At 35.7% G+C, this 24,601-nt stretch overlaps 1 protein-coding gene across 1 annotated transcript in view; it reads right to left on the bottom strand.

The window, feature by feature from the left end:
- Positions 1–2,276: 2,276 nt before the first annotated feature.
- The window catches only part of LRPPRC (leucine rich pentatricopeptide repeat containing), an 87,121-nt gene continuing 64,796 nt past the window's right edge, over positions 2,277–24,601 (bottom strand). Inside the window, exons 30-38 of the mRNA XM_052689758.1 lie at positions 21,676–21,799; positions 17,861–17,949; positions 14,097–14,301; positions 11,887–12,026; positions 11,588–11,703; positions 8,889–8,963; positions 7,408–7,492; positions 4,094–4,236; positions 2,277–2,795 (exon numbers count right to left, since the gene is read on the bottom strand). Of these exons, the coding sequence (XP_052545718.1) occupies positions 2,739–2,795; positions 4,094–4,236; positions 7,408–7,492; positions 8,889–8,963; positions 11,588–11,703; positions 11,887–12,026; positions 14,097–14,301; positions 17,861–17,949; positions 21,676–21,799 (1,034 nt within the window). The 3' untranslated portion in view covers positions 2,277–2,738. The remainder of the gene's footprint in view (positions 2,796–4,093; positions 4,237–7,407; positions 7,493–8,888; positions 8,964–11,587; positions 11,704–11,886; positions 12,027–14,096; positions 14,302–17,860; positions 17,950–21,675; positions 21,800–24,601) is intronic.

Below are 24,601 nucleotides of genomic sequence, written 5' to 3'. Positions count from 1 at the left end.
CCAAGTGGTCAGCTTGCACCTTGCTCATTGTTGCCACTGGGACAGTTTATTCTTTTGCTCCCATAGTGCCTCACTAATGTTTAACCAGCACAGCAGTGGGCTCACTCAGACCATAAATTCCAATGAGGTCCCTCAAAAAGCAATATAAAAAATAAAAATAAATCAATATTGACAGTTACAGACTATCACATTCACTTTCAATTTGCAAATTGCGACAACAAAATCTTAGAGCATTTTTCTGTTAAGAATTTAGATCATGCAATATAGATACACAGATGTGCACCAGCACTGATCATGGAAGGTCAGACACCAAGACTGAGCACTGGCAATAGGCAGCCACATGTTTGATGGCTGCATTGGGCATTTTTCTGCCTCAGAAAGCAGCTGCCAAGCAAACTGCCAGTATGGTAACACTGACTAACAAATGGTGCAGCACCTATAAGTTGCATCCAGTTAACTAGTAAAAGGTCTGACATCAAGTTTTCCCAGCTCCCATTTAGCAGTTACTCCCAATCTACACAACTCTGCTGCTACCTTCCTCTCTGAGAACATCTGCTTGTCTGAAGTCACACTCATTCTCTTCTTTCTCCTATGTGCTAGCCTGGCTCACAAAGCACACAGGCCAATGCCTCAAGTTACGCTCAATCTAACTTCACTTCTAGGCACAGCCAATGCTGTGGAATTGAGATTCATGAGATGACCTCTAATAACAAGAGCTGTGGCACCAGAGAAAGGGCAGTAAACTAGTTGATGCAGTCTTCAGTGACACATTTCAGCTTAATAGCAGCAAAATATAGCTGTAACTTTATAAAAAAAACAACCCTGCATCTCCATTTTTGAAACAATTGTTAGCATTTTTCTGACAATTAGGAAGAAAGGGCATCAGATAGCTAGAACCATGGAGGTACATTCTTCTTTCCATGTAACCACCACATTCATAAAAGGATGCTTTTAAAGACTTTTCAGCTTTTTCCACTGCGTTCTAGAACAGGTTAATACCCTGTGGTGAATTCCAAAACCAGATGTTACCAACTCCCTTCCAGCCCCAATTAAAATCTGTGTGAAGTCCCCACTACCTCTGTAAGCTAAGTAGTAAAAGCCAGCATAAAACCACACCACTAATTTAGTAGATAGTGTGCCTTGGCAGCCCAAATGGCCAACAGCACCCTGGGGTGCCCCAGGCCCAGCACTGCCATCAAGCTCTTCAACTCACCTCCAGCACTGGGCAGGGGATTGGTCTCCAGAGTTCAAAAAGGACATAACACTATTAGTGTCCAACAAACAGCTACAAAAGCAGTGAAGAGCCTGAAGGGCGAGGTGTGTGAGGAGCACTGAGGTCTCTGGGTTTGCTCAGCCCAGGGCAGAGCAGCTGCGGGGAGGCCTGATGGCGGCTGCAGCTCCTCACAGGGAGCGGAGGGCAGCGCTGAGCTCTGCTCTGTGTGACAGCGACAGGGCTGAGGGAACGGCATGGAGCTGCGTCAGGGGAGGGCAGCTGGGGGTGAGGGACAGGGCCTGCACCAGAGAGTGAGTACAGCAGGAATTTTCAGTGTATTTATAAATACACTGCCTAATTAATTGGAAATTTTACTCAAGAAATTTGGGTCCCAATTTCTTCCTGAGACATAGCAAACAGTACAAATATTTCAAAATATCTCCCAAATCTTGCGTGCACAGATGAATTTTACATTTCCACAGGCCTACTTATGCGGGAACAGGCAAGGTTAATAAACTGAAAATGTAAAGAATCACTAAAAGTTAGAAAACACATGGTAGCAAACTTTCATTTGCAGCCATCTGCGGGGAATCAAATTCATTAAAACCTGTTTGAGGTACTGCACAGACACTGTTTTCCACTTGTTATACTGATGCATGCATTTGTGGCTTTTCAAAATTATTCACAGATACAGCATGTATTTCCTATGCACCTTTTACCTTTGTCATTTGTAACAGCGTCATCACACAATGCCACAACTTGGGACTGTAGAAGTTTACAGAGGGTCAAGGTTTACTCCCATGTTTACACAAATAAACCGTGCCTATCAGTCTCCCAGCAAATAACTGCAGACCCAACAAATAACAGACACTCCTTTGTCTAAAATGCATGTTTTCATACACATGCAGACCATCCATCCTTAAAATTAACCTAGCATTTATGAGAATGAATTAAAGATGACATAAAGCTATGACACGCAAGCTAGCACAGAACGTGAAAGTATTTTGTCTTTGTGATATCAAACCCTATAAGATAATAACAAGAGGTACATTGAGGAGAAATCTAACAAAAAAAAGAGACGTGTTTATTTTCTGTACAGATACAGATGAATCCAGAAGATGACATTATTTACCCTTCCACTTTGACTCCCAACTACATTGACCAGGCAAACAACAACATAGGATAACACAGTTCACTGAAGTTACAGTTGCACACCCCTGTGGCAACTTTCTTGATATACATATATTTGGTGAGTCAACAGTAGTCAAAATACAGTTCAAGTTATAGTATGTCACACATCAAATTAGAAGTAGCCCAGAAAGCAGCATAATGATATTTCATTACAACTTTAACATGAGAAAAGCATTTCTATTAATGAGTTTCCATTGGTTACAGTTATAGAATGTGCTGTTTTAACACAGTATTTATATTAAAAATTACACAGAACAGCATGCTTTTTTTTTTTTTTTTTTTGAGTTTTTATTGAATACTTAATTTCATAAACAACTAGAGCATAAAAGACTGTTTATGATGCTTCCAATGTTCTTTTCCTCCATTCTTCCAAATAGAATTTGAACGACTCCTATAAATAGAGTGGAATAAACAAGTTCAGCATTATTTCAACTGAGAAGTTACTAATTCCGAACAAAGTCATGTATCTTGACAAAAGCAAAATCCATTACTCTCTGTCATGAAAAACTAGATCTGTATTGAAGTCTGTATAATTAAGAGAAATACCAGGGAGAGAGAATAAAAGGAAAAGGAAAACCTTGCCAAAAACGCACAATGAAGCTTCTATTACAAAATGCAATAATATAATCAATTTCACTTAAAAAATGAAAATACTTTTTAACTGCAATCTGCAGTTGTGTCAAAAAAATTCCAAGCTGCTTTTAAACACAAAGTTGTATTAGAGAAAAAAAATGCACAGGGAAATCAGAAGATGAATCATTCCAGTGACTTTGAAAAATGTTATTTTCATTAACTACATGTAAGAAATAGAGAGTCTAGCTTTTAAATAAAAATTCATATTTCAAATTACGTCAAAGTTGCCGAAAAAAAGGCAGCTGTTAACAGGCTAAAACATTTTGAGTCAATTTCCTGCTTCTTTATAAAAAGGAAAAAAAAAAAAAAAAATCACATTTGTCATGAAGCAGTATGGACAAACTAGATATAATCAGTTCTTCAGAGAACTACACAAAACCACTAATCTCACAGTATAAAAATCAGCTAGCAGATGGCAATAAGAAATTTGAAAAGAGAGAGAAAACGCAATAAGTCATTATTTAAGACTGGTTCCTTGAGATGATACCAGCAGACTACTAGTGAAAGGAACGATGTGAGAAGTATCTGCAGTCTTGACAGATTTAGTGTCATGCCATTTGTCACCCTCAAACAAGACGCATTTGCACAGTTGCATGCATCTTGGCAAGGCTGCCAGAAGTAAAGCTGCCATACAAAAATAATTCCTCTAGTTCTAAAATCCCATCATACCAAGACAGCAACTTGTATTAGATATAAAGCTAGCAATTAATGAAAACTAAAACCCATTAATTGTTTATGAAATACACATTCTGTAAGCCTTTAAAGTTCATGCACTTAAATGCCCAAAGGACATTTGATAAACATACACCTGTAGATGAATGCCTGATAAGGATCAGGTACTTTAAACATAGTAAGCCCCAAGAGTTTTATTTCCCCAAGTCAAATCCAACTCAAGATTACTACAACTCCTACAGCACTCAGTACTTCATACACTATTACCTCCTTTGAGGAGTCTCTGCAGAGATTTAATCCCTATGTAATTATTCATGCAATTTGTTTTATTGACATCGAAATACACAGTCCTGTAGATCCATTTCTTAATTAGGAAATACTCACAGGGGGCTCAGTGAAAGGGACAGGCTCTCCTGCTTTCTTCAGAAAAGCTGCTAGAGATTTCAGAGATAGCTCAGGCAGCTGTATATTCTTTTCTTTCGTTTTCTCGTACACAGCCTTTACAGAAGCAACGTCCCCGTCTAATTCTGAAGGGAAAAAAGAAATAAATCGATCAAAACCAACCTTTCGCAATGGTGGAAAGCTTCGCTTCCACTTCTTTCCATGAAGTCACTCATTCCTATTACTTCCCAAGACATATTCTAAGTGTTTTAATATACAATATAATTAACATTGTTTTTTTCATATTTCACTGCCATTCTCATATGAAGAGAATACAACAGAAGGTTGTTCCTGCCTTCCCTTTTATTTGAGGCTGGATGAGCTTCAAATTACTTCAAGAATGTGCTGAAACCACAAGGAATAGGAGCTGCTTGCAGTGATACCACTCTAAGATGTGAGACACAAACTCATATGCCTTTTTCGGAGGCAAATGTCACAAAATAAAAACAAGACCTAATATGAAAACCACTAATGATCAGCTTCTAAGAACTCTAAAACATAACTCTGTTCTCTTAAGTACAGGCAGAATATTGTCACAGTTACATGCACTGTAACCTGAAGGAACAAATAGAAGGGCAAGCATTCATTTTACAAAAAAAAAAAAAAAATCCACTTCATGAGCAGAAAATTTTTGCTGATCCACTAACATTATTATAAATGCTAACTGCTTAGGTAACCAGTAAGATTTTTCTGCATATTACACAAATGGCATCAACTGCAACAGGCATTAATTAATCCATTCTTAATTTATCTAAAGTTCTTACTGCTAGCAGCTGTAGAACAATGAAGCATATTTTCTTTATTCTGAAGCAGAAGGGAGAAACATGGCAGTCCATTTCCATGGACACACACTTTAACTGTAGACTCTCCTGTTGCTCAGATCTTTGCTTAAGAAGCATCAGGATGAAATCAAAGAAATTAAAGCACTCCTCAAGAGTTTAACTTTGTCTGCAGTGTCCTAGTAGCCATACAACAATTCCTAGCAACTTGTGAACAAGAAAACCACTGCATCCAATATATTTTTTTTTTTTTCCTGCTTAGAAAACTCAAGTATCTGCAGATTGGATGCTGCCTCAGCTTTTGTCAACATTTGGAGTAACACCCTCACAAACATAAGGGCTACAACAACAGTAGTTCTTAGAGTTTAAAATATAAGGTTAAAACTACACAGAAATTGACAGGCTAAGTTTCTTTCTTATGAGAAAAGCTTCCCACGGGCCAACAGCTGAACTACTTTTTGAATGCGGGAGGCTAGTGCAGAAACTGCAAGAAGCAGTTTAGCTTTAATAAAAGTCTTAACAGAAGTTGTTAACTTCCTATCTCTTGAAATTAGAAATATTTGTTGTATGGAAAACAAAAAAGATAATACTTACACTATGTTTAATGGACCACCCAAATGTGAATGGTATTTTGAATACTTCTTTATTCTAGAAAGAATCTGGTCCTAGTGGTTGATCACATCTCAAAGCGACAAAATGCCTCTTTATTTGTTTGATGGTAGATCTGTGCTACATAACCAATCTTCTCTCAGCTGTTCTATTGTATCTTTGCTAAGCTCACAAGCATTTCATATGCCCATTTATTTTCATTCTTCTTTCTTTCCAATTAATTTGAAATAGCAAGGATATGACTGGAGAATTATCTGTTTTCTAGAAAAAAGGTGGTCCTGCACAGCTGGAAGCAGTCCCAAGTGAGCAATAATGTTTTAAAGCTCAGTAACCATTATCTAAATAAAGATGAATTTTTTTTTTTTTTAATTTTAAAAATCTTATTTCTAGAATTTAGATTTATTTCGAGAATACAAGCTAAGTGCAGCCTTCTAAATTTTTGTTCTAAAGGCTTTCCTGCTGATCATTTAAACTGACAGATGAAACTAACACAACCCACCACTGCAGAAAATATCAAAGATGGAAGAGAAGGAGTTAAGGGTAAGAGGTAGCTAATTACTGTGAACATGTACAAGTCTTTATGTACATGGTTGGGAAAGAATATAGTAAATACTTCACTCTCTATTTCTCTCCCAAGTATCCAAAGGTAACACCTTCCTCAGTTAAACAGAAAAATGGAACAGATAATGCAACAGTATCCTAAAATGACTAATTCAGCCCAGCACTGCTACCAGTAACTAATGCCCATGGTTTCAAGTGATACGGAAGTGGAATCAGTATTCTATACAAATGAGACAACTGTATAGAATAACCAGGGAACAGCTTTTAATTGTGCAGGAATCAAATGTCTTCTCTACAACTGGCTATGAATCAGCTATGTCTCACCTAAAGAAATGACAGCAACCATCCTTTCATTTATGTGTGGCTTTGCGTGTTAGATACCTAACCACTGTTTCAGGTGTTTAGAGCAAGTCTTAGTTCAATCGCTTTACAAAATGAGAACTTCCACAAAGTGATTAAAACACAGGGAATCTTGTATGCCTTTAACACTATGCTTTGGATTTGTTTTTGAAGTGTGTTACTTAAATGTTGATATTTAATTCCTGTGTGATAAGCAGGAATGTGAGGGCTTCTGTCATCATACCATTTTGTTTGCAATACAAATGTGAAGTGTTTCCACTTGTAATAAAACTGGAGGACCATACTGAAGTCCACAAAGCAAAGAACATGCAAGCAAGCTTCCAACTGAGTGTTGCCAGAGGACCTGTGCTGATTTCTCACAAGCATTACAAAAAAATGTATTTAAGTAAGCAACTTGATTCTTAAAGCTGTTCCCCTCTGACTTCAACAATAAAGAGATTAGTACTTGAAATCAACTATTTACCTAAATCCAAATGAATTCATTTACAATATTAATTTTGGCTAAATTAAAGCACTAACATCAGCAAGGTCCATGACATTGCACACTACCGATAGATCTAATCACTTATGATTTTGAAACACACATAAAAGGAATGAAGAGATACGTTTCATGAAAAAAGTCAGATCCGTTTTAAGAATCATTCATTTTTTACAGCATTTCTCTTATTCACTCAACAAAGTCCTTAGGTAGACTCTTTTTAAGTTTCCTTTAACCAGTTCCCCATGAAAAGGAGTCAAGGCTTTGGTCTGTTAGCTGTTTTCCCAGACCAATAGCTAGGTCCATACCACAGGTACAACAACCTTACAGTCCCCCTCCCTCCACCCTCAGAACCAAATAAATGTTACAACTTGAACAGTGCAGATCCCATTCCTCTTCTGAACATTTCCATGCCATTTCTGAATGCCTCGTGATTTGTTTTTCACTAAAAACCAACTCCGTTAAATTACCGTAACATCTTAAGAGGTAACGGTACGCAGTTTCCAAATCTATGCTGTCAGGAATCAGTTCTAGAAGCGTCTCGATCTTCTTTGCCTATGAGATTTGAAGCGCAGACAAAAGTAGCATTAAATGCAAATAAAATTGCCAAAACTAATCATTTGAGAACTTTTCAGTGAAAAATAAAACCTATAATGATTACAAAGAATTGTTTGCTCAATTGAATGTAGACAGAATATTTATTTTGCAAATTTCGGTGTATGGTAAAGAAATGGATAAGGAAATCTGGTAAGCAAAATGAACAAACTATGGGATCAAAACTCGTATTTTCAAGAAGACTTGGTTTTATTTTTATTTTTTGAAGGAAGCAATTCATGTACTAATGAGAATATGTCAGGATTTCAACCAAATTAAAAAAGAATTCAAACCACTCAGCAGCCTTCACTGACCTAGAGGTCAATGGTAGCTATGATCAGTGCTTAAAAGTACTCAGATCATTGACTAATGTGCTTAAAATTGGAGCCTCCCTCCCTCAACCTCTGACTCCAATTTCAAACACTCAATCTTCTTTTTTAAAAAAAAGTATACAGAAGAGACATCTTTATCACATACTAGAAACTTCTCTTTGGTATACAAATTCCAGGCCATAAGGTAGAAAATTCCAAAATTTCTGATTTCTTTCATGGACACCAAAAGATTGTACTAAACTGCCATCATTTTTACAATAGAATTTTTAATCTGTAACTGAATCTTTAATAGCAACTTCCACAAAGTAGAAATATGTATTTTCCCTTATCTGAGAATTATTCTTGTTTTTGTATTAACTGCCTCCTGATACTACTCTCCTATGGAAGAAATCAAGGTGTGGCTGGTCTATTGTTTTCTGGTTTCCTTTTTTTGTATTACTTTGAAGGAGAATGTACATGGAGAGGAGAGACAGCAGTAGGGAAGGCACACAGCATATCTGAAATTACAAGGAATGAGCACAAAGCCAGGAATCCAAACAGATGCTCAGAATAGATATGTGTACAAACCATTAGAACAAGTAATGTGAAATGAGTCTTTCAGTGCAAACACAGAAGCATTTAATCATTAAAAAGGGGCTAAGACTAACTTGCATTTGTATTCGTATAATGCAGTCAACAAAATAAGTATGTTCAGGTTGCAATACAGAACTGAGTAGCACAATAAGAAAATAAAAGCATGAAATTTGTAGTATATAAAGTACGACATCAAAAAAGCATAAAACTTCTGAAACAACAGAAAAATATTAATTATATTCTCCTTTTCATCATGCTTCATAGAATAAACCATTCTTTTAAACATGCCTGGCTCTGCAAATTAACATTTTTTCCCTAATCTTGAGAAACTTCAAAAAATAGTTAACTGTGAAGCTCAAGATCCAAAATATTTCCACAAAAGTTTATTAAGAAGTATGAACTACATGTGTATATGCTACCTATACAATGGTAAACATGAAAAAATATTATACCTGTCCAGGCTTAGATGCTGATTTCATCATATAATTCACAAAAGCTCTCTTCTCCTCAACTAATCCACCATACCTCTAAAGAAAAAGAAATAGTTAATGTAGCTGCCATGAGTAGGTTAGTGATTAAAATAAATGACAAAACTTGAGCATTTCCAAATGCTAATATTTAAAATTATATTTTAATACATACTACCTATTTACAAAGTAAATAAATGACAATTAAATAAAGAAAAAACACTGCATAGAGGAAACAAGTTCATTTCATGCACAGTTTTGGTAAACGTTGCTTTTAAAATCGTGGGTATAAAGTTTGTTTGAAACAAAAGGGGAAAGAATTAAACTAATACTTCAACGTACCACAAAAACGAGGTTTAGGACTGCAAAAGAATGAAAAAGAGAAACACTATTCCTCTCCAATTATACTGCCAAGCACTCACAAGTGAGCTAGGGATCATAAGGTTAATTATACATTTAATAAGGTGTCAGGGAGATAACTGCTCGTTTCTTTATAAAAATTAAAACGTACAAAGCAAGTTCTCTTTAAAGTATAATTACCTACACTTAAGCATACAAAGGACTGATTTCAATCTCTCTATTTTATAAAAGGCTTTCACTGCAATAGACAGTGTTTGAGGGAGAGAGAGAGAAGCTGAACTTCAAAAAAAAAAGTTTGTGACAGAACAGATAAATCAAAAATTTTACTTGAGAAATGAGGGCAAAACAACACATATACAGGACAATACTTTAGCTTATGCTCCTCAGAGGTGCCAGTCTTAAAATTCCTACAGTGCACAGCACTACTTATAAGATGTAAGGCATAAGTATTCAAATGCCCAGGAAGAAAGGTATCGGGCATGTGAAAACACACGTTGATACACGTTAAAAGAATTTCTACTCTCAGTAGGTTAGACATCTTCAAAACAGAAATTTTGCTTTATTCCATAATGAATGAACTATATACTCAGTGCTGTTTAACAAGCTCTTTAAGGTGCAGGTGAAAAGTTGAAGCTTCATTCCATCAGAGAGTCTGAAACAAAAACGTTGGCATCCGTGTACTGCTAGTGCTCTGACAAAAATTTGCTTCGTAGCCATAAAGAGGCAAAGCATTTACAGAAAAGCTTGCAACAATCCCTACTGAATAAGAGCTCTGACAGAAAGAAACAGTCCCAGAAAGGTGTGGGGTTTTTTTGTTTTGTTTTGTTTTTTTAAGATTGCAGTCTACTTTCCATTTTCCAGAAGAACAACAAACAGTTCTCAGTGATTATTACTATCTTCTGGTTTCCTATTAATCAATACTTGATCCAGTATAACAGCCAAGGATTTTTAACACAACTTGAGTTATCTCCATAGCATATGTAAAATTATGTCATACATAAAGGTTTCAACACAAACTTATCCGTGAACGCTCATGTAACATGAAGAATTTGTAAAACTCTTATCTGAGATACAGCAAACAGCATGTTATTTCTAGCACATTGCAGGGCTCTGAACCTAATTCCAACAGTTGTATACTGCTGTTGTAATAAAGCTTTTAGGAAATTTAAAGAAATCATTAGAAATAATCCAGTTTGCCTTTTTTTTTTTTTTTTGAAGATAAGTAGCTTTTACTTAAAAATATGAAAACCTATCTTCAGAAATGCAGGAATAAATTTTCTCCCTTTAAATTCCTACTCAGCTAGTTGGGCAAAACAATAGTAATAACGAAACACTAATATTCCAGACAGGACAATATACAAATACTACATCTCATACAATAATCTCATTCTGTAGCAGAAATCACACTGAACACAGCTGTCAGCATGTGTTCTCCCTTTAAAAAAAAAAAAAAAAAAGTCCTGGAAAATCATAAAGCACTTGTTGCAAGAAGCAAAAGTGTTTCTGTAACAGCTTATAATACTCCTCAGCTGGTGAGCAAATAGTATTTACCACCAAGAGCTGGTAGCAGGCCCCTGTTTGAGGCACCCCAAGTAGACAACAGCACCATGTGGCTGTTGGACTGCTGGGAAGAGGCTGGCTGGCTGAAGTCAGTGCTCAGTCAGTGCTCAGCAACCAGTGCTCATTCTGCCTCCATCTTGGCTCTGTCCAGGTTTACCAAAACAACATGAACACGGTTGTCATTCCCTGACAGCCACTAAACAGAGCTGAGACTGTCTCCCAGAAATCAGCATTTTTCTTTCAGTGCGTGTGCGACGCTCAAGTGAACAGAAAGTCATTGAGCTCTTAATAAATCTTAAATACAGCTTGTGTATACAATGTTATGAAAACACAAAAAATCAAGGTGACAAAAAGTAAACACTGCCCAATTCTACTGTGTGAACTGCATAGCTACAAGAAATGTACTGGGTTTACAGTACTTAAGAAATTATGTGATCAATAGTACGGAAATGGTTAGAAAGAAGCAGTGCTATTAAACAGAAGACTTAAGAAAAAAATATTTCTTTTGGGTGGAATTTCATGCAATATACCCGCCTTCATTTCCTTCAAGTTGTTAGAAGACAAAAAGCTTTCTGACTTCAGCACCTCATGCTTCTACTAGTACTAGACTATCTCACGGTTCAGAATCATTTAACTGTGTTATTCATGCTGTAATTCAAAAGCACACTATAGCATTTGCCCATGCTACACATCTCTTTTTTCATAATTCCTCTGTTTATCCTTGAAGAGCACTATGCATTCTGTACCTCTTGTTATGTCATTACCTGTAGTAGAGATCTGGCATCATCCACTCTGTCTGCACTGACATATTGAAGGAAAAGATCTGTGACAGGTCTGTAAATTCCAAACTGATTGGCCAGTCGTTCTGCCATCACGCCAACTACAAAATGATAGAAAATATGCAGAAAACAGAAAGGAAATAAGGAAATTCTTTGATTGAAAAGACACTTTTGTAAACTTTAGTGGTGTGATTTATGCTGACGGAGCAGATTTTACATGTAATAGCTCTTCTGCAGCATCTCTGTCTAGTCAGAATATTTAAATACAACTGCAATTAACTTACATTTTTCCAAAGCTGGCTCTAATCCTGTCTCAGACACCTTTCGTAACAAAAAGGAAATATTTTTGACAGGTTGATCAGGATTCTGTGCACCAGAGATAAGCAGAGGCTCAAGGTATTCCACTGCAGCATCAAGGTCATTGCTAGGAAAAAAAATATATAAAACAAGCTTGATTTCTGAAATCAAGATTTCTAAACCTATAGAAGCAATTAGATTTAAATTTTTATTTTTTCCATTAATGCTATGCTACCCAGGAATGGTTGATTACCTACAACTTCTTTCAGATATTGTGAAAGTGAAGCCATTTATGACTGAATAGATAAATTATCCTGTAAGTCAAATTTTTGAATTACCTTTGACCTTTAAGAACACCTAAGTAATTTTCTTCCCTAACTCAACAAAGAAGAATTCTACTTGGCTGCTTTATGGAAGTGTTCTGTAAAGCCAGAAGATAAAAATCAAAACATTAACAGCATCTGAATAATTAATAAAGACAATGCACGTATTTCTTTATGCTATTCAATTAATTATTTAGGCAGCTCTTCCCATTTATGCCTTTTTTGGATGCAAAAACTGATACTAAATACCATCTGGCCATTACCTTTGCCTAAATGCTTTCATCTTTAAGCACAGTATGTAGAATGCTAATTAAATACTGTAGGAAGTATTCATTTAAGTGAAAGCTATACTTCCAGCATTTTTAAAAGTTCATATGACAATATTTCTATCAGTCCACTCTAAAAACAAATTTAATTTAGAAAAGAAATCAGAGCATAATAAATACTTTTAGGTGAAGCAGAAATCTATGGAAAATGCTTTGAAAATGACATCAGATACGCAAACTTAAAATTACTTGTAAGAACTTTGGAGCTTTTCATAGTTTGCAAGGTGCAGCTTGCAAGATACATGACAATATGTAAGCTGCTTGTTATTTATGCCTCTGCTAAATGTTTTCATACAGTTAAGCTAGATTTGGTATGGGAGAAGAAAAGTTGATGCTGCTTAAACTGTATCTGCATATAGTGATTTACCTACCTACTTCTGTAGCCAATCTGATGAGGTTATGAACAAGTCATGACTTTGCAAGCCTTGCGTGACATGGGAATATAAAAAGAATACGCAGCTTTGGAGACCAGTCCTGAACTACCTCTCCTCTCTGGATTGCTTTAACTTTGGAAAAAATCATTTCAGTCCCATTGTGTGCCAACAACCACTTGGATCTAAGATTTTCAGAATTCAAGTTCCTTACGGTTTTCCAGTGGCTGAAAACAGTGAGCTTACTACTGGAACCGGCTGGCAGAGTTCTCCTTCAATTTATATCATCTTGCTTTTCCAGACACTACAGTAAGTATACTCTCTGGTCTGGCACGCCCAAGGCAATGAGGTATCTCTTACACACTACACAGTAATTTAGCTATTAGACAGAGGAGCTTTATCCAATGAAACTGGTTTGAAATAAAAAAGGAGGATATGTAGGCTTCCTTATCTGAAAAAGTTCATAGTACTCACTTTCCATAAAAATGCTTCTCTCATGCAATTTTATGGGAAGGATAAACTCAGTAGGGTATCATCGTATCCACTAAAATAAAAATGCTAGATAGAATAATACTGAATTAAACACTCAAATGAAAGAATAATCCAAGTCTGGGGATAATTGACTTGATGGAAACTGTAGTCTAGAACAGCACAGGAGATAATTATTCCTCAATTATTCAATATTGAAAAAAAGTGTAAAACTATCCCATAGAAACAGAACTGGGCTGTCCTATTTTGAGGTTAAACACAATCATATTTTATTATTTCAATTACTGGAACAGGTTACAGTTTTTGTTTCTGGTCTAATGTAATGTGCATAATCTGCATATGCAAAGTTCCAGATTTTTTGTACACATGGATGAAATAACTCTATTTGACATGCAGATTTCATAGAGATTGTCAGCAAACACCAAGTAGAACACCTCATGTGAAGTGCTAAGCATCAAAGCTAATTACACCAAAGATGACCTTATGATCTCCCAAACATCTCACAGCCATTCCCTATACCACATTAAATGATTTCCAAATCCCAAATGTATTTGTAAAATAAGATCAGAACAAAATTCAACAGCACAGTACTCAGTCTGGATTTTTAACATCTAGGATAGTACAAATGGAAAAAAATGAAATTGAATATTAGTGATTATATTCCAGGGGAAGTCCTAGAAACACTTACTTCTGTGTGTGAGCCAGTGCAATAGCATTAGAAATTAGGGAGGGAGATAAACCAATCGATTTTGTGATGCTTTCCACCATGTTTTCAAGTGCTTTTAAGTTCCTCAGATCTCCTTTCATTGCTAAAGCCTGAGTAAGCGCAATAACTGCTGGTCTAGAAGGCAACAAGCCACTGTCAAGCATTCCTTGGAAAGCAGCAACGGCATCTAATGAATGTGAAGACATAAAAGAGATTAAATTCAGATCTTAGTTCAGAAGGTAATTATGCTACTGGTATCATTATTCTTACTTTTTTAGAAACTTGTATAGAAAAGAATTCTTGTGCTGAAGCAATGCCCCCAAACTGTGATAGAAAATCATAACATCTACACAAAAAACTTCCAACAGCATTGTAGGATACAATACTTCAACATTTGCTCAATTAAAAAAAAAAAAAAAACCAACATTAAAGTAAGACTGACATTTAATTGTTTTATTTTAATGTCCAGCTCAGGGGAAGCAGTGATGTCACGCATCTTCTCTTATGACCCCAAAGTCAGAATGTTCGTGGTTTGCTTTTCTCCAAACAAGCTACAATGTATTTTCTTTAATGGAAATTAAAAAAATATTGCATACTTAAGAACTAAAATATTATTTGAAAAATTACTTCACTATTGAAATGTCTTACATCTAATATTTTAAGTGTACAACAAAACTTTAAGTGTTTATCAGCAATTGTAAATAAAAACGTGGTATGCTTCCATGCAGAACAAAAAACAGACTAAAAACTGGACTGTTACCTCCAGAACTGATAAAATGATAGCAATCACCTACGTTAAAAACACCCCCAAATCAGACTTCTGTGCGTCACAAATTCCCACAGCCCAACACAGATGCAGTCACTCTCATTTATTCAACAAAAAATCCACGTCAATTTACATTACAGATGAGCAAAGACACAGAGTGACATGCCCCTCTGGTAAAAATCTCTTACTCCTTACCAGCAGAGGCAGGATTAATCACAGATAATAATTATCATACCAAGGGATAACACTTCTAACATAACATACACCCACTTGAACTTCACAGCATTAACATTCCAATTCAATATGCAGGTACTGCAGAAACCAAATATTACCTTTTACAAGAGAGGAAGAAAAAACATCCTGTATGCCTAACCTTCCTTCCCATCACATTTCCCTTCTGACCCTTTTTTTTTTTTTTTTTCCTTTTTCTTTCTCTTCTGTGGGGAACATCAGAGGCAAGATTACTGAAATCTAAAAGTAAGCTTAAAACACCACACATGTAAAGTTCATGTTGTCTTCTCCCTCTAAGTTTGGACCTCCCTTAAGCTTGTAGCAAAATCAGCCTTCTTGGTAACGAGGACAGAGAAAGACTTGGAAGTTGCATGTATGCAGCACTACTTTTCCTCCTTAAGCATTCACTACTACTCTGAATTCATAATGTAATGCCTTCACTTTTCAGTACTTAAAAGCAGCTAACTCTGCTTCTGAAAGTCTACCATTTACCTTTTAAAAACCTTTCCTCTAACTTCCACAAATTCCATACCACATAACTTAAATTTTGACTCTTAAAATAACCCGAGTTCTTGCTGGAAGATATTAAAGCTATTTTGAGGATACTCAGGGAGTTAAGTAATTTATGTAATTTATATTATTATTAAACTGTACCACATCATTTAGTAAAGAAAGATAGTGAACTCTCTGAGGAAGTGATAAAGCATGCGAGTTTCAGAGAAGTGAAAGCTCAAGAGAGGTATGTCTGCCATCACAAGATACAGGTTAAATTGAACTCGCTATATTAGATTTCAAAAAGACTTTGCCCTGAAATTGTTGAGCCTCAGAAAACGATCAACGTGGTCAAAACATTTGGTAGCTTGCGTTTTCAAGGCTTCACTTAAAGAAAAGTAATTATCTTTAAAGCAGAAACAAGGATGAGTTCTAAACAGCTCAACACATTACAAAAAAAAAAAAAAAAAAAAGCTCATTCAGTGCACAAAGTAAAGGAAAATAAACTAATGCAAGCTCATGCAATTCAAGAGACTTCTTGAAAAACTTTCTATTGTGTAAAAGGCAACACTTGTGGAGTACAAGTAATGAGAGGTTTGAGGTGGCAAAAATCTAGGATTCTAGCTGAAAAGAAAGCAGTTAAAGGAAGATGACCTCAAAACAGACATATCAGTGATATCAGAAGAAAAGTAGATTTGGAGGAGCAATATTTAGGATTTGAACTGGCAAAACTTAGTGTTATACCAGAGAGAGACAAAAGCTGAAAATTATAAAAGGACTGCTTCTGAAGTAATGCCTCATATCTTATCACATTGGCCATAAAACTCAAGCAGATGTTGGTGTTGCAGAAGAGGTAGAACCTTCCCACCTATATTCTGCTACATTGTATTGCCATGCTACAGAGGGCAGCAGAGAGACAGTATGACAAAATGGCATCTGCAATACAAATGCACATGAAAAAAGCATGTGTCATTGAAAGCAGCACCCACTGACATTCTTCAACACTTACTGAAACTTTATGGAGACCAAACAGTGAATGTGAACACAGAGAGACAGTGGCTGGTATGTTTCAGAACATATAACAGTGACAGTGGAGGTTTTTACAAGTATGGCACGCAGGCTCTTGTTCATCATTGGTAGTCACCTCCATTAGCTGTGCATTTTCACACTGAAAGAGAGCGCTCTGTAGCTGAGAATTTGCTTCATCAAATAGTGTTATTGTGCCCTTTGTATCTGCTTGTTGGTTCCATGGAAATAAATAGGAGACACTACTTCAAGAGTGACCTTCATAACAAAATGAGGTATAGGATTTAGGTGAAGGATTTGAAAGCTGCAAAAATCAGACTTGCCAATGCAGCAAGTAAAGCAATTGCGTTCGCCATAAATACTTCAGTTGATGACACCAGGCAGTGACATCAGACTGAAATGGGAAAGAATCTGAAACAAGAGAAGGTGATCAGCTGCAGGAAAGAGTGAAAAAAGTATCTAAATGCTTATCCAGAAGTATTTTAATATATCCAATCTTACACGTATATGGACTACTCCCGCTGCAGAGCGGAACACTCGAGGCTGCAAAACTACCAGTGCTGAGAAGTAAAATAACACAACTTTGAACATGACCCACCATCTTGTTGTGTACCCTCACACACTCTTCAGCCACCATTTCCTTTTCTATCACAATTGTTACTTTAAAAAGAAAGTCAACCTTACTATTTTGTTACTGTTGGTACTGAGAACTATTAAAAAGTATTTGATTAAGTTTTTAAATCAATATTGTAATCATTTAGTGCACAATCATGCACATTTAACAGTCAATTTAACTCATCTGGTATCTCACACAAGCACCACAATATGCAAGAAACAACTGCTGGGAATTGTTTCAGATGCTCTAAAGTATGTTAATTTCCAAAGCAAAATGACTTGTGCTGTGAATTTTAACGCACTTGAAAGCCTGTACTTTCTCTCGTTCTGGAGCACAAATTTTGCATGTCTGAAGAGCTGTGATTCATCTTAAGAAAACCCATCTTGTGTTAAATGGAATGGAAACTGGACTAAGTGGTCAAATGACAAGTACATTCATATTCAAGCTGTATTATAAATGCATGTACAGTAATTTACGTCTCTCAGCTACCACAAAAGGCTCTTGATAAGCAGGTAATTTGCTAAATGGACTCCTTTATCCAAGTATTCGAAGGGCGTTACAAGAAAAATCTGCAGAGGCATTAATGTGACGTAAAGGTCAAGCATTGTGACATACCTTTCAAATAATCCCGCCTAACTTGCGATATGATGAGGAGGCTGCTGGCAGCACTGTTCAGTGTGAAGCCCTTGATGTGGGTCTCAGCACTAAAAGAAGCAGACATTTAGAAAGGAATTACTGACATGCTTCTGATACGATAATAAATGGTTGAGCACCAAGGTGAAATTATAAAAACTACTGTTCGTATGTTAAAAATATTGCTGCAAAATATCGACCTGGAGACAGCTTTTGTGTTATCCTGTCAATGGTTATAGAAGGATAATTTTTTTTTGCATTCTGACAGATGACAAAGTTGGAAGTGAGCAACAAAAGAAACAAAGTACAAGATTTTTTTTAAACAATCGGTTCAGATTCTTGAATGCTGACATATTAGATGACTAAAATAACTGCATGCCCTGCATTGTTCTGTTGTATCCTAAGCTGGATACTTTTTCTTCTTTTTTCAATAGTCACCATAATTATAAAATGTAAAACTATTCTTTCAGCAATAAAAATGAAACATTTATTTTCAGCACTGTATATTTTAAACATAAACTAAAGCATATTATGAACTAGCACCATATCATTTGGTTGATTAATTTTCAAATTTCTGTCATCTAGATGTATACGGTTTTTTAAAGTGAATATACTACATTTGCTGCCTTAGCTGTGTTAAAATTGCATTTGGCTTATCAATTCTTTATCTCTGATAATACTGCAGTTCACATACCGGCAGTAAAGAGAATCTTTAATAACAATGCTAAAGCTTTTCTATCACTTGGGAAATTAGTCAAGAGAGACTAACCAGTCTTCACATTCACCTTACATTATAAAATTCCCTCCCTGTTCCTCAGTGACGTATAGCCGCATTTTTAATCTGTGAGGATAACTTTACAAATGTTCATTTCTAGATTACAAAATCTCTACACAGAAAAGGGGGGCACTGTCATTTACCATATCAGCAATCAAGATAAACCTCACTGATCATCTTGTGGCAAACAACTGAGCAGCCTACCTACTTGAACTTTGGGCTGAGCGGATTGGGAGGTAAGCAGGGTCATTGCTAAATTATTCTCCTCAATCCCAAGAAAATCCTTCACATAGTACACAATATGACTATCCTCTCAGTCACTTTCAGCCTCCCAGGCTCACAAATGCAGTCACTGGACTCAGGATTTTCTTACTCTCCCAACCAATCCTCTTAATCCCTGCCTAAGCACCCACTGCTCAGTTCCGCCTTTTTTTTTTTCTGCCTTTGTCCCATCTGTCAAAGCCCTTAAGTCAACAATTCATGCATGAGACTGTAAATTACACATAACAAAGGATTTACTTTCTCCAATCTTCCAATCTTTAGTGTGATTAAATAGATGTTAGCTACTATTACAGAAGTAATCCATCATTCCCATACTCCTAAATTTCTATTTAAAACTTTGAATAAATGCAGTAAATATTCCTCAGAACAGTGCCAGAATGGCAAAGCAACCAGGATTGGATTGACCAACAGATCAGTAACCTCCTGGGTTGATTTCTGCGTACAAGCTTGCATTTTATTTATTTCCAAATGCAGAGCAAGAGTGCAATTTCCTTCTACCACATCACCACTAGCTCATTAAAGTTTCTCAGCGCTGTTAACAGCAAGGAAGTTTTAAAATAATCTAACCTTTTAAAATACATGAATTACTTATTTTGTTGTCTATGCTAATACTCATTTAAACCCTCTCTACACATTATTTAAATTTAAAGTTTGGCTACTAGCAGAGTAAAAAAGAAAAATATGTTCCCTTATACAAATGAAGAAGGCTTTTGTGTATCTTATGAAAATATTGGGAGTTGCACAAGTTTCAGGCCACTGCACACGTTTAGGCTTTGTAGGAATAATCTCTTTGTAATATAAGGTTGGTAAAATTGCCAAGCATGCAGAAATGTGTGCGAAACATACACATTTGCTATTTCAAACCAAGTGCACACAAAATCACTTCCTCTATTTCAGTGAATAATTTAAAAACTAACAGACATTTCAAAATGCTTGAGAAAAACATGATTTTATTATTACAAAAAGAGAGACACAAATAAACACTGTAAACACTGCTAATAGTAAGCATTTTCTGTCTTGATGTAACAGTGAGATGTTATGGGCTTTTTAGAATGTCATTATTTGGCATTTCTATGCTACGAGATTGAAAATGAGAGCTCTGAAAAGCACAGTAGTTATTACTGTGGTTGGCTTTGACCAGAATCTCTTAGTAAATCGCGTTTTCCTTTTCCCTAAGCATCTTGAGATTCGGAAGCTTCATCCCTAAAAACACACTTCAAACTTCTTTAGTCTTTAACATTTTTATTTTCTGCATTTTGCATCCTTTTAAGGATTACCAAAATATCTTATTATCTAAAGCAAGAACTCAGAATCATCAATATCAGGAACAAAACACTACCTCCTCTCTGCTCCTCCAATCTCCAAATTAATGCTTACAATACACTGTATTTTGTGCATATTCCTCACAAACATGTTTGAGCCAGGGAGCAGAGAAGCAGTGCACACACACATCTTCAATAAAAAGTTTAAACTTCTTTCCTGAAGAATCATTCATGGTATCTATTAAAAGTTTTTCAAAATGTTTAACAGATACCCAAATTTTTTCAACATTCTTTGTACTTCCAAACATCCTTATATATAAGAATAACTTACCAGTTATTCTTCTTATTGGGAAACAGGGAACACTATTTAATAAACAGTTTAAGTTCTTCCTTTATATAAGCCATATATTCAAAAAGCACAAACATTTCTTAATATAAAGCTCTGTTACAGATACTGAGTTGGAGAATTGTTGCTTGCTTCTGAATGCAGAATTTTCAGTGATAGTTCATTGGTCTAGACAATTTTAAAGAAAATATGAAAATAACAAACAGCTTTTACACTATACTGTTCCTGGAAATCATAAACTAAGTTGACTCTAGAAATTGTTGAGATTTTCATAGTGTCCCATGCATCACGTAAATTATTCCTACAGGCACATTCTAATTCACTGTATTCAGTCAGAGAACATGCTAGACGAGAAACATTGTTCTTGTTTTAGCTGAAGAAACCCAAGGGACTTAAATTGCTATATTTTTATTCTTCTTAAATAATATCCATAAAAATATGATGACGATTAGTACTTATTTGAATTCTATAATCTGAACAGAAGACACACTACAAGCTACCATGAAAGCAAGTGGTGTGTCTTGCAACTCACTAAAGGTTAATTTGATTCTGATGAATCTAATAATGCACGACAGCAGGTTGGATTTATTTCAGAAGTGTAAGAGTTGGATCTAAGGTTTATGGTCATCTCCTAGCCACTGGCAAAACAGTCAAATGTACCACTTTGCATTTGGCAGGCAGCCAGCTGCCACAGAGTTTGGATAGGGAAGGGCACCAGCAGGGATGGGGATTGAGGAGAAGGCTCAGGGGCAGCTCAGTGAAGGAATCTTGTCTGTTTGGATCTTGCTATAAAGGGGAAACGGCAGACTGCCAGAAGGGGAGACTTTCAGTTCTGATGCCAAGTGCATTTGTTGATACTGTTAGCTAAAACGTGTTATCAGCAAAACATGCTGTCTCTCTAGTATGCTTAATACATAGCACCCTAGTGCCTCATAAGGTAACGTATTTCATAACATAACTCCTAGTTACCAGTCATGACCTGTTTTCCCATTGACAAAATACGGACTTTGCTGAAAACAATCCAGAAATGATTTAAAGACTGAAGAAAAAAGAAACAATCAAACAAAACCTCCAGAAACTCTAATCAGCAAAAACTAACAATTTCAATCCTCTAAACATAGAAGTGTCTTACGTGTGCTTCACTTTCATGGCTTCTTCAATACAATCCAGAGATAACAACGCTTTTATGAGGGTGTCATAAGTACGATACTGATAGTCACTCTTCCCTTGGCTTTTCAGAAAAACATTGTAGGCCTCTAAAGAAGAAAAAAAAAGCCCAAATGAAGTATTGTATTATTATGATACTGCTTGTAGAAAAAAAAAAAAATTCACTGAAAAAAAGGTCCCTCAGAAATCTGTTCATCCTCTTACATCTTTGAAAGCAAAGCTGCTGGTAACAGTTTGTTCAAAAGTGCTTGAATATATCAATCAAGTAACACTTAACTCCACAGAACAAAAAGTTTGCTACTGCTGGTTTATTATATATGGCTGTCGCTTATATACCAACACAGTCAGCTAGAAGGGGGAGACTCAGGATTTTTAAAGCAACACCTAATTCTGGGGTATATAGTTACAGTATCTGGTGCATGATCACAACAGCGTTTAACAAATAATATAGGAGGTGATTCCAATATGGGGAGATCAAATTATTTGGCTACGACAAGATTTATACAAAACATACAATTTACAAATATACAGATATTTAACAAGTAAACTACGCTGCATTTGTTTGACTGATTAACAGTTTTATTTCATGCATTCACAATAACTGTCAGTGTATGAAAAGATGTTACCAAAAAGGGGAAAAAAAAAATGATAAGCACATTTTCAGTCATTTATTTTTCTGAAACAAGATTATGCAGCTATAAACATGCAGCTAAGACTGCTTCCTAGGCTATAACATACACTAGAAAGCGGTGCGAGGAGCAAGTGAGCTTTTACATCTAAAACTGACTGCATTTTTCCTATAATAAAACATAAATATAAATCTCTTTGCTAATTCAAATCTAATCCAGTTACCTTTAAGCAACTTTTTAGAAATACTTAGACTATCACTGCAAATTCCACAGGTATGCAGTAAACTATACTTTTTTAAACTTTGAAAGGAAAGATGAAGATTGCTCATTTGGATCTTATTATCAGAAGAAGCATCACACTAATGGCACTTACTACACTGTGCTGTGGAATTTTAAACCGACATTCCCTTAAGCCTAAGTGCTTGACATTAAACTGTTCTACTCAAACTTTTTCAACCAATAAGCATACATAAAAACTTTCTGAAATGCAGGCACAGAAGTAATCATGTATAAAATTAATTATTAATAACAACACACAATCTCTTACACTGAGTTTTATAATAGAGCTAATATTGCCATCCCAAATCTACTTTGGACACTTTAAGCTATATTAAATATAGATGAACAGATAATGGATAAGAATGCCACAGTAAAAATTAAGTCCACTTCCATGTACGTGAATCCCATGTATATGAAAGATATGGAGAGAGACACAAGAGAGATGGAGAGATAATATGATTGATGTCTGACATTACAAAAGCGACTGCATTGTCAACCAAAAGACCAATAAAAACAACAACAAGATGACATAGAAAAGGCCTGGGAATCCTCCCCCACGCTCACTTATCAGTTTGAGGTTAATGCTTAGCCTACTGCAATGTGCTGAATTCTCTTGCCTGCTCAGGTGCTCAAAACCAGCATTTGTACAGGAGAGTTCATACCGAAATCCGGTGGCTTTCTGTTATTTGAGATAACTGTAGAATAGCTGCTTTTGTTAAGAAAAAATGTAGGTGAATGGTAATGTTTCTTCTTTCTACTTGTAAAAGTCTACTTTAATTCTGCTTTTAGATTATAAAAAAAACCTCTTCATGCTTGGAGACTCCTAATGCCTTTAAACAGAACAAGGATTTCATTCCATGTTTGAATATTCTTTACTACTATTTGGATGGAGTTCATCAACCACCAGTGGACATGATATCAAGCATGTATCAATGACCATAGTCCACGAAGTATAATATCTGCTTCATGGAAATATCTGTAAATATTTTTCTAATTATTAGTTTCATGAAGAACTGATGAAATCTTGGTATCAGTTCTGTTTTCCTTTTTCCAGAATGTTTTGTTTTGTTTTTAAATTCCAACCTATTTATATTAAATTTTCTTAACTCTATATTGCAACATAGCAAGTAGCATGTTTCAACTACACCCTGGTGTACTGAGACATATGTCCAATTGGGTATTATGAGCTTATTACTTTTTCAGGTGCCATCTAAAATTACTGAAGTATATTAGCAATCAACACAAAAATGTCTTGGTTTCAGAACCATACTATGTTATACCACCAATTTTAAGTAAAAAAGTATGTCTAAAAAGTGACAACTTTTGAAGAAAATTTCAGCTTTCAAGACAAGCAGATTTGTTTCAGCAGCTGTAACTGTCTGGGATATTACACAGTAATGCGATTCCCTGGAGTCAAGTTCTCATACCACAGAATCAGGATAAGAACAAAGTCTGATTTTGAAAAAATAAGGTGTTTCAGAGAGCAGACTTTCAAAACACCCTATGACAGAGCTGCTAAGTTTGTTAATTACATAACTAGATAGAAGTTAAATATTTCTCCTATCCAAAAGGTTCTAAAAAAAATTATATTCTGTCCTATTACATTCATATCAGAACTGTATCATACTAATATACAGTAGTGGCAATTTAGTTGAAGACACAAAGAACATTTTTTCTCTGAATTATCTACTTCCCCTGTTTTCAATACTCCATACCAGCTCCTGTCTAGCTCTCCTGTTTTGAGCAAAAGAACAAGCAGAAGTAATTTATTGGTAGATTCTGCATCAAATGTCATCAACAACAATTAGCACTTACAGTTCATATTTTTGTTTCTAACTGGTTTCCCTTCCTCCAAAGTCAAAGCTATATTACTTTGCTTCTGTTCTCCACCTGATAATTTCTGGTATTCCCCAGAATATTGGGGAGTATTGGGATGTATTGGGAACAGTAAGCTGTGGGGGTGCCGATTTTGATCTTTTCTTT

Source organism: Tympanuchus pallidicinctus, unplaced genomic scaffold (genome assembly GCF_026119805.1).
Source record: "Tympanuchus pallidicinctus isolate F22 unplaced genomic scaffold, pur_lepc_1.0 scaffold1, whole genome shotgun sequence".
NCBI lineage: Eukaryota > Metazoa > Chordata > Aves > Galliformes > Phasianidae > Tympanuchus > Tympanuchus pallidicinctus.
The sequence above is the reverse complement of the archived record's forward strand: the minus strand, read 5'-3'. Positions and strand labels throughout refer to the sequence as shown.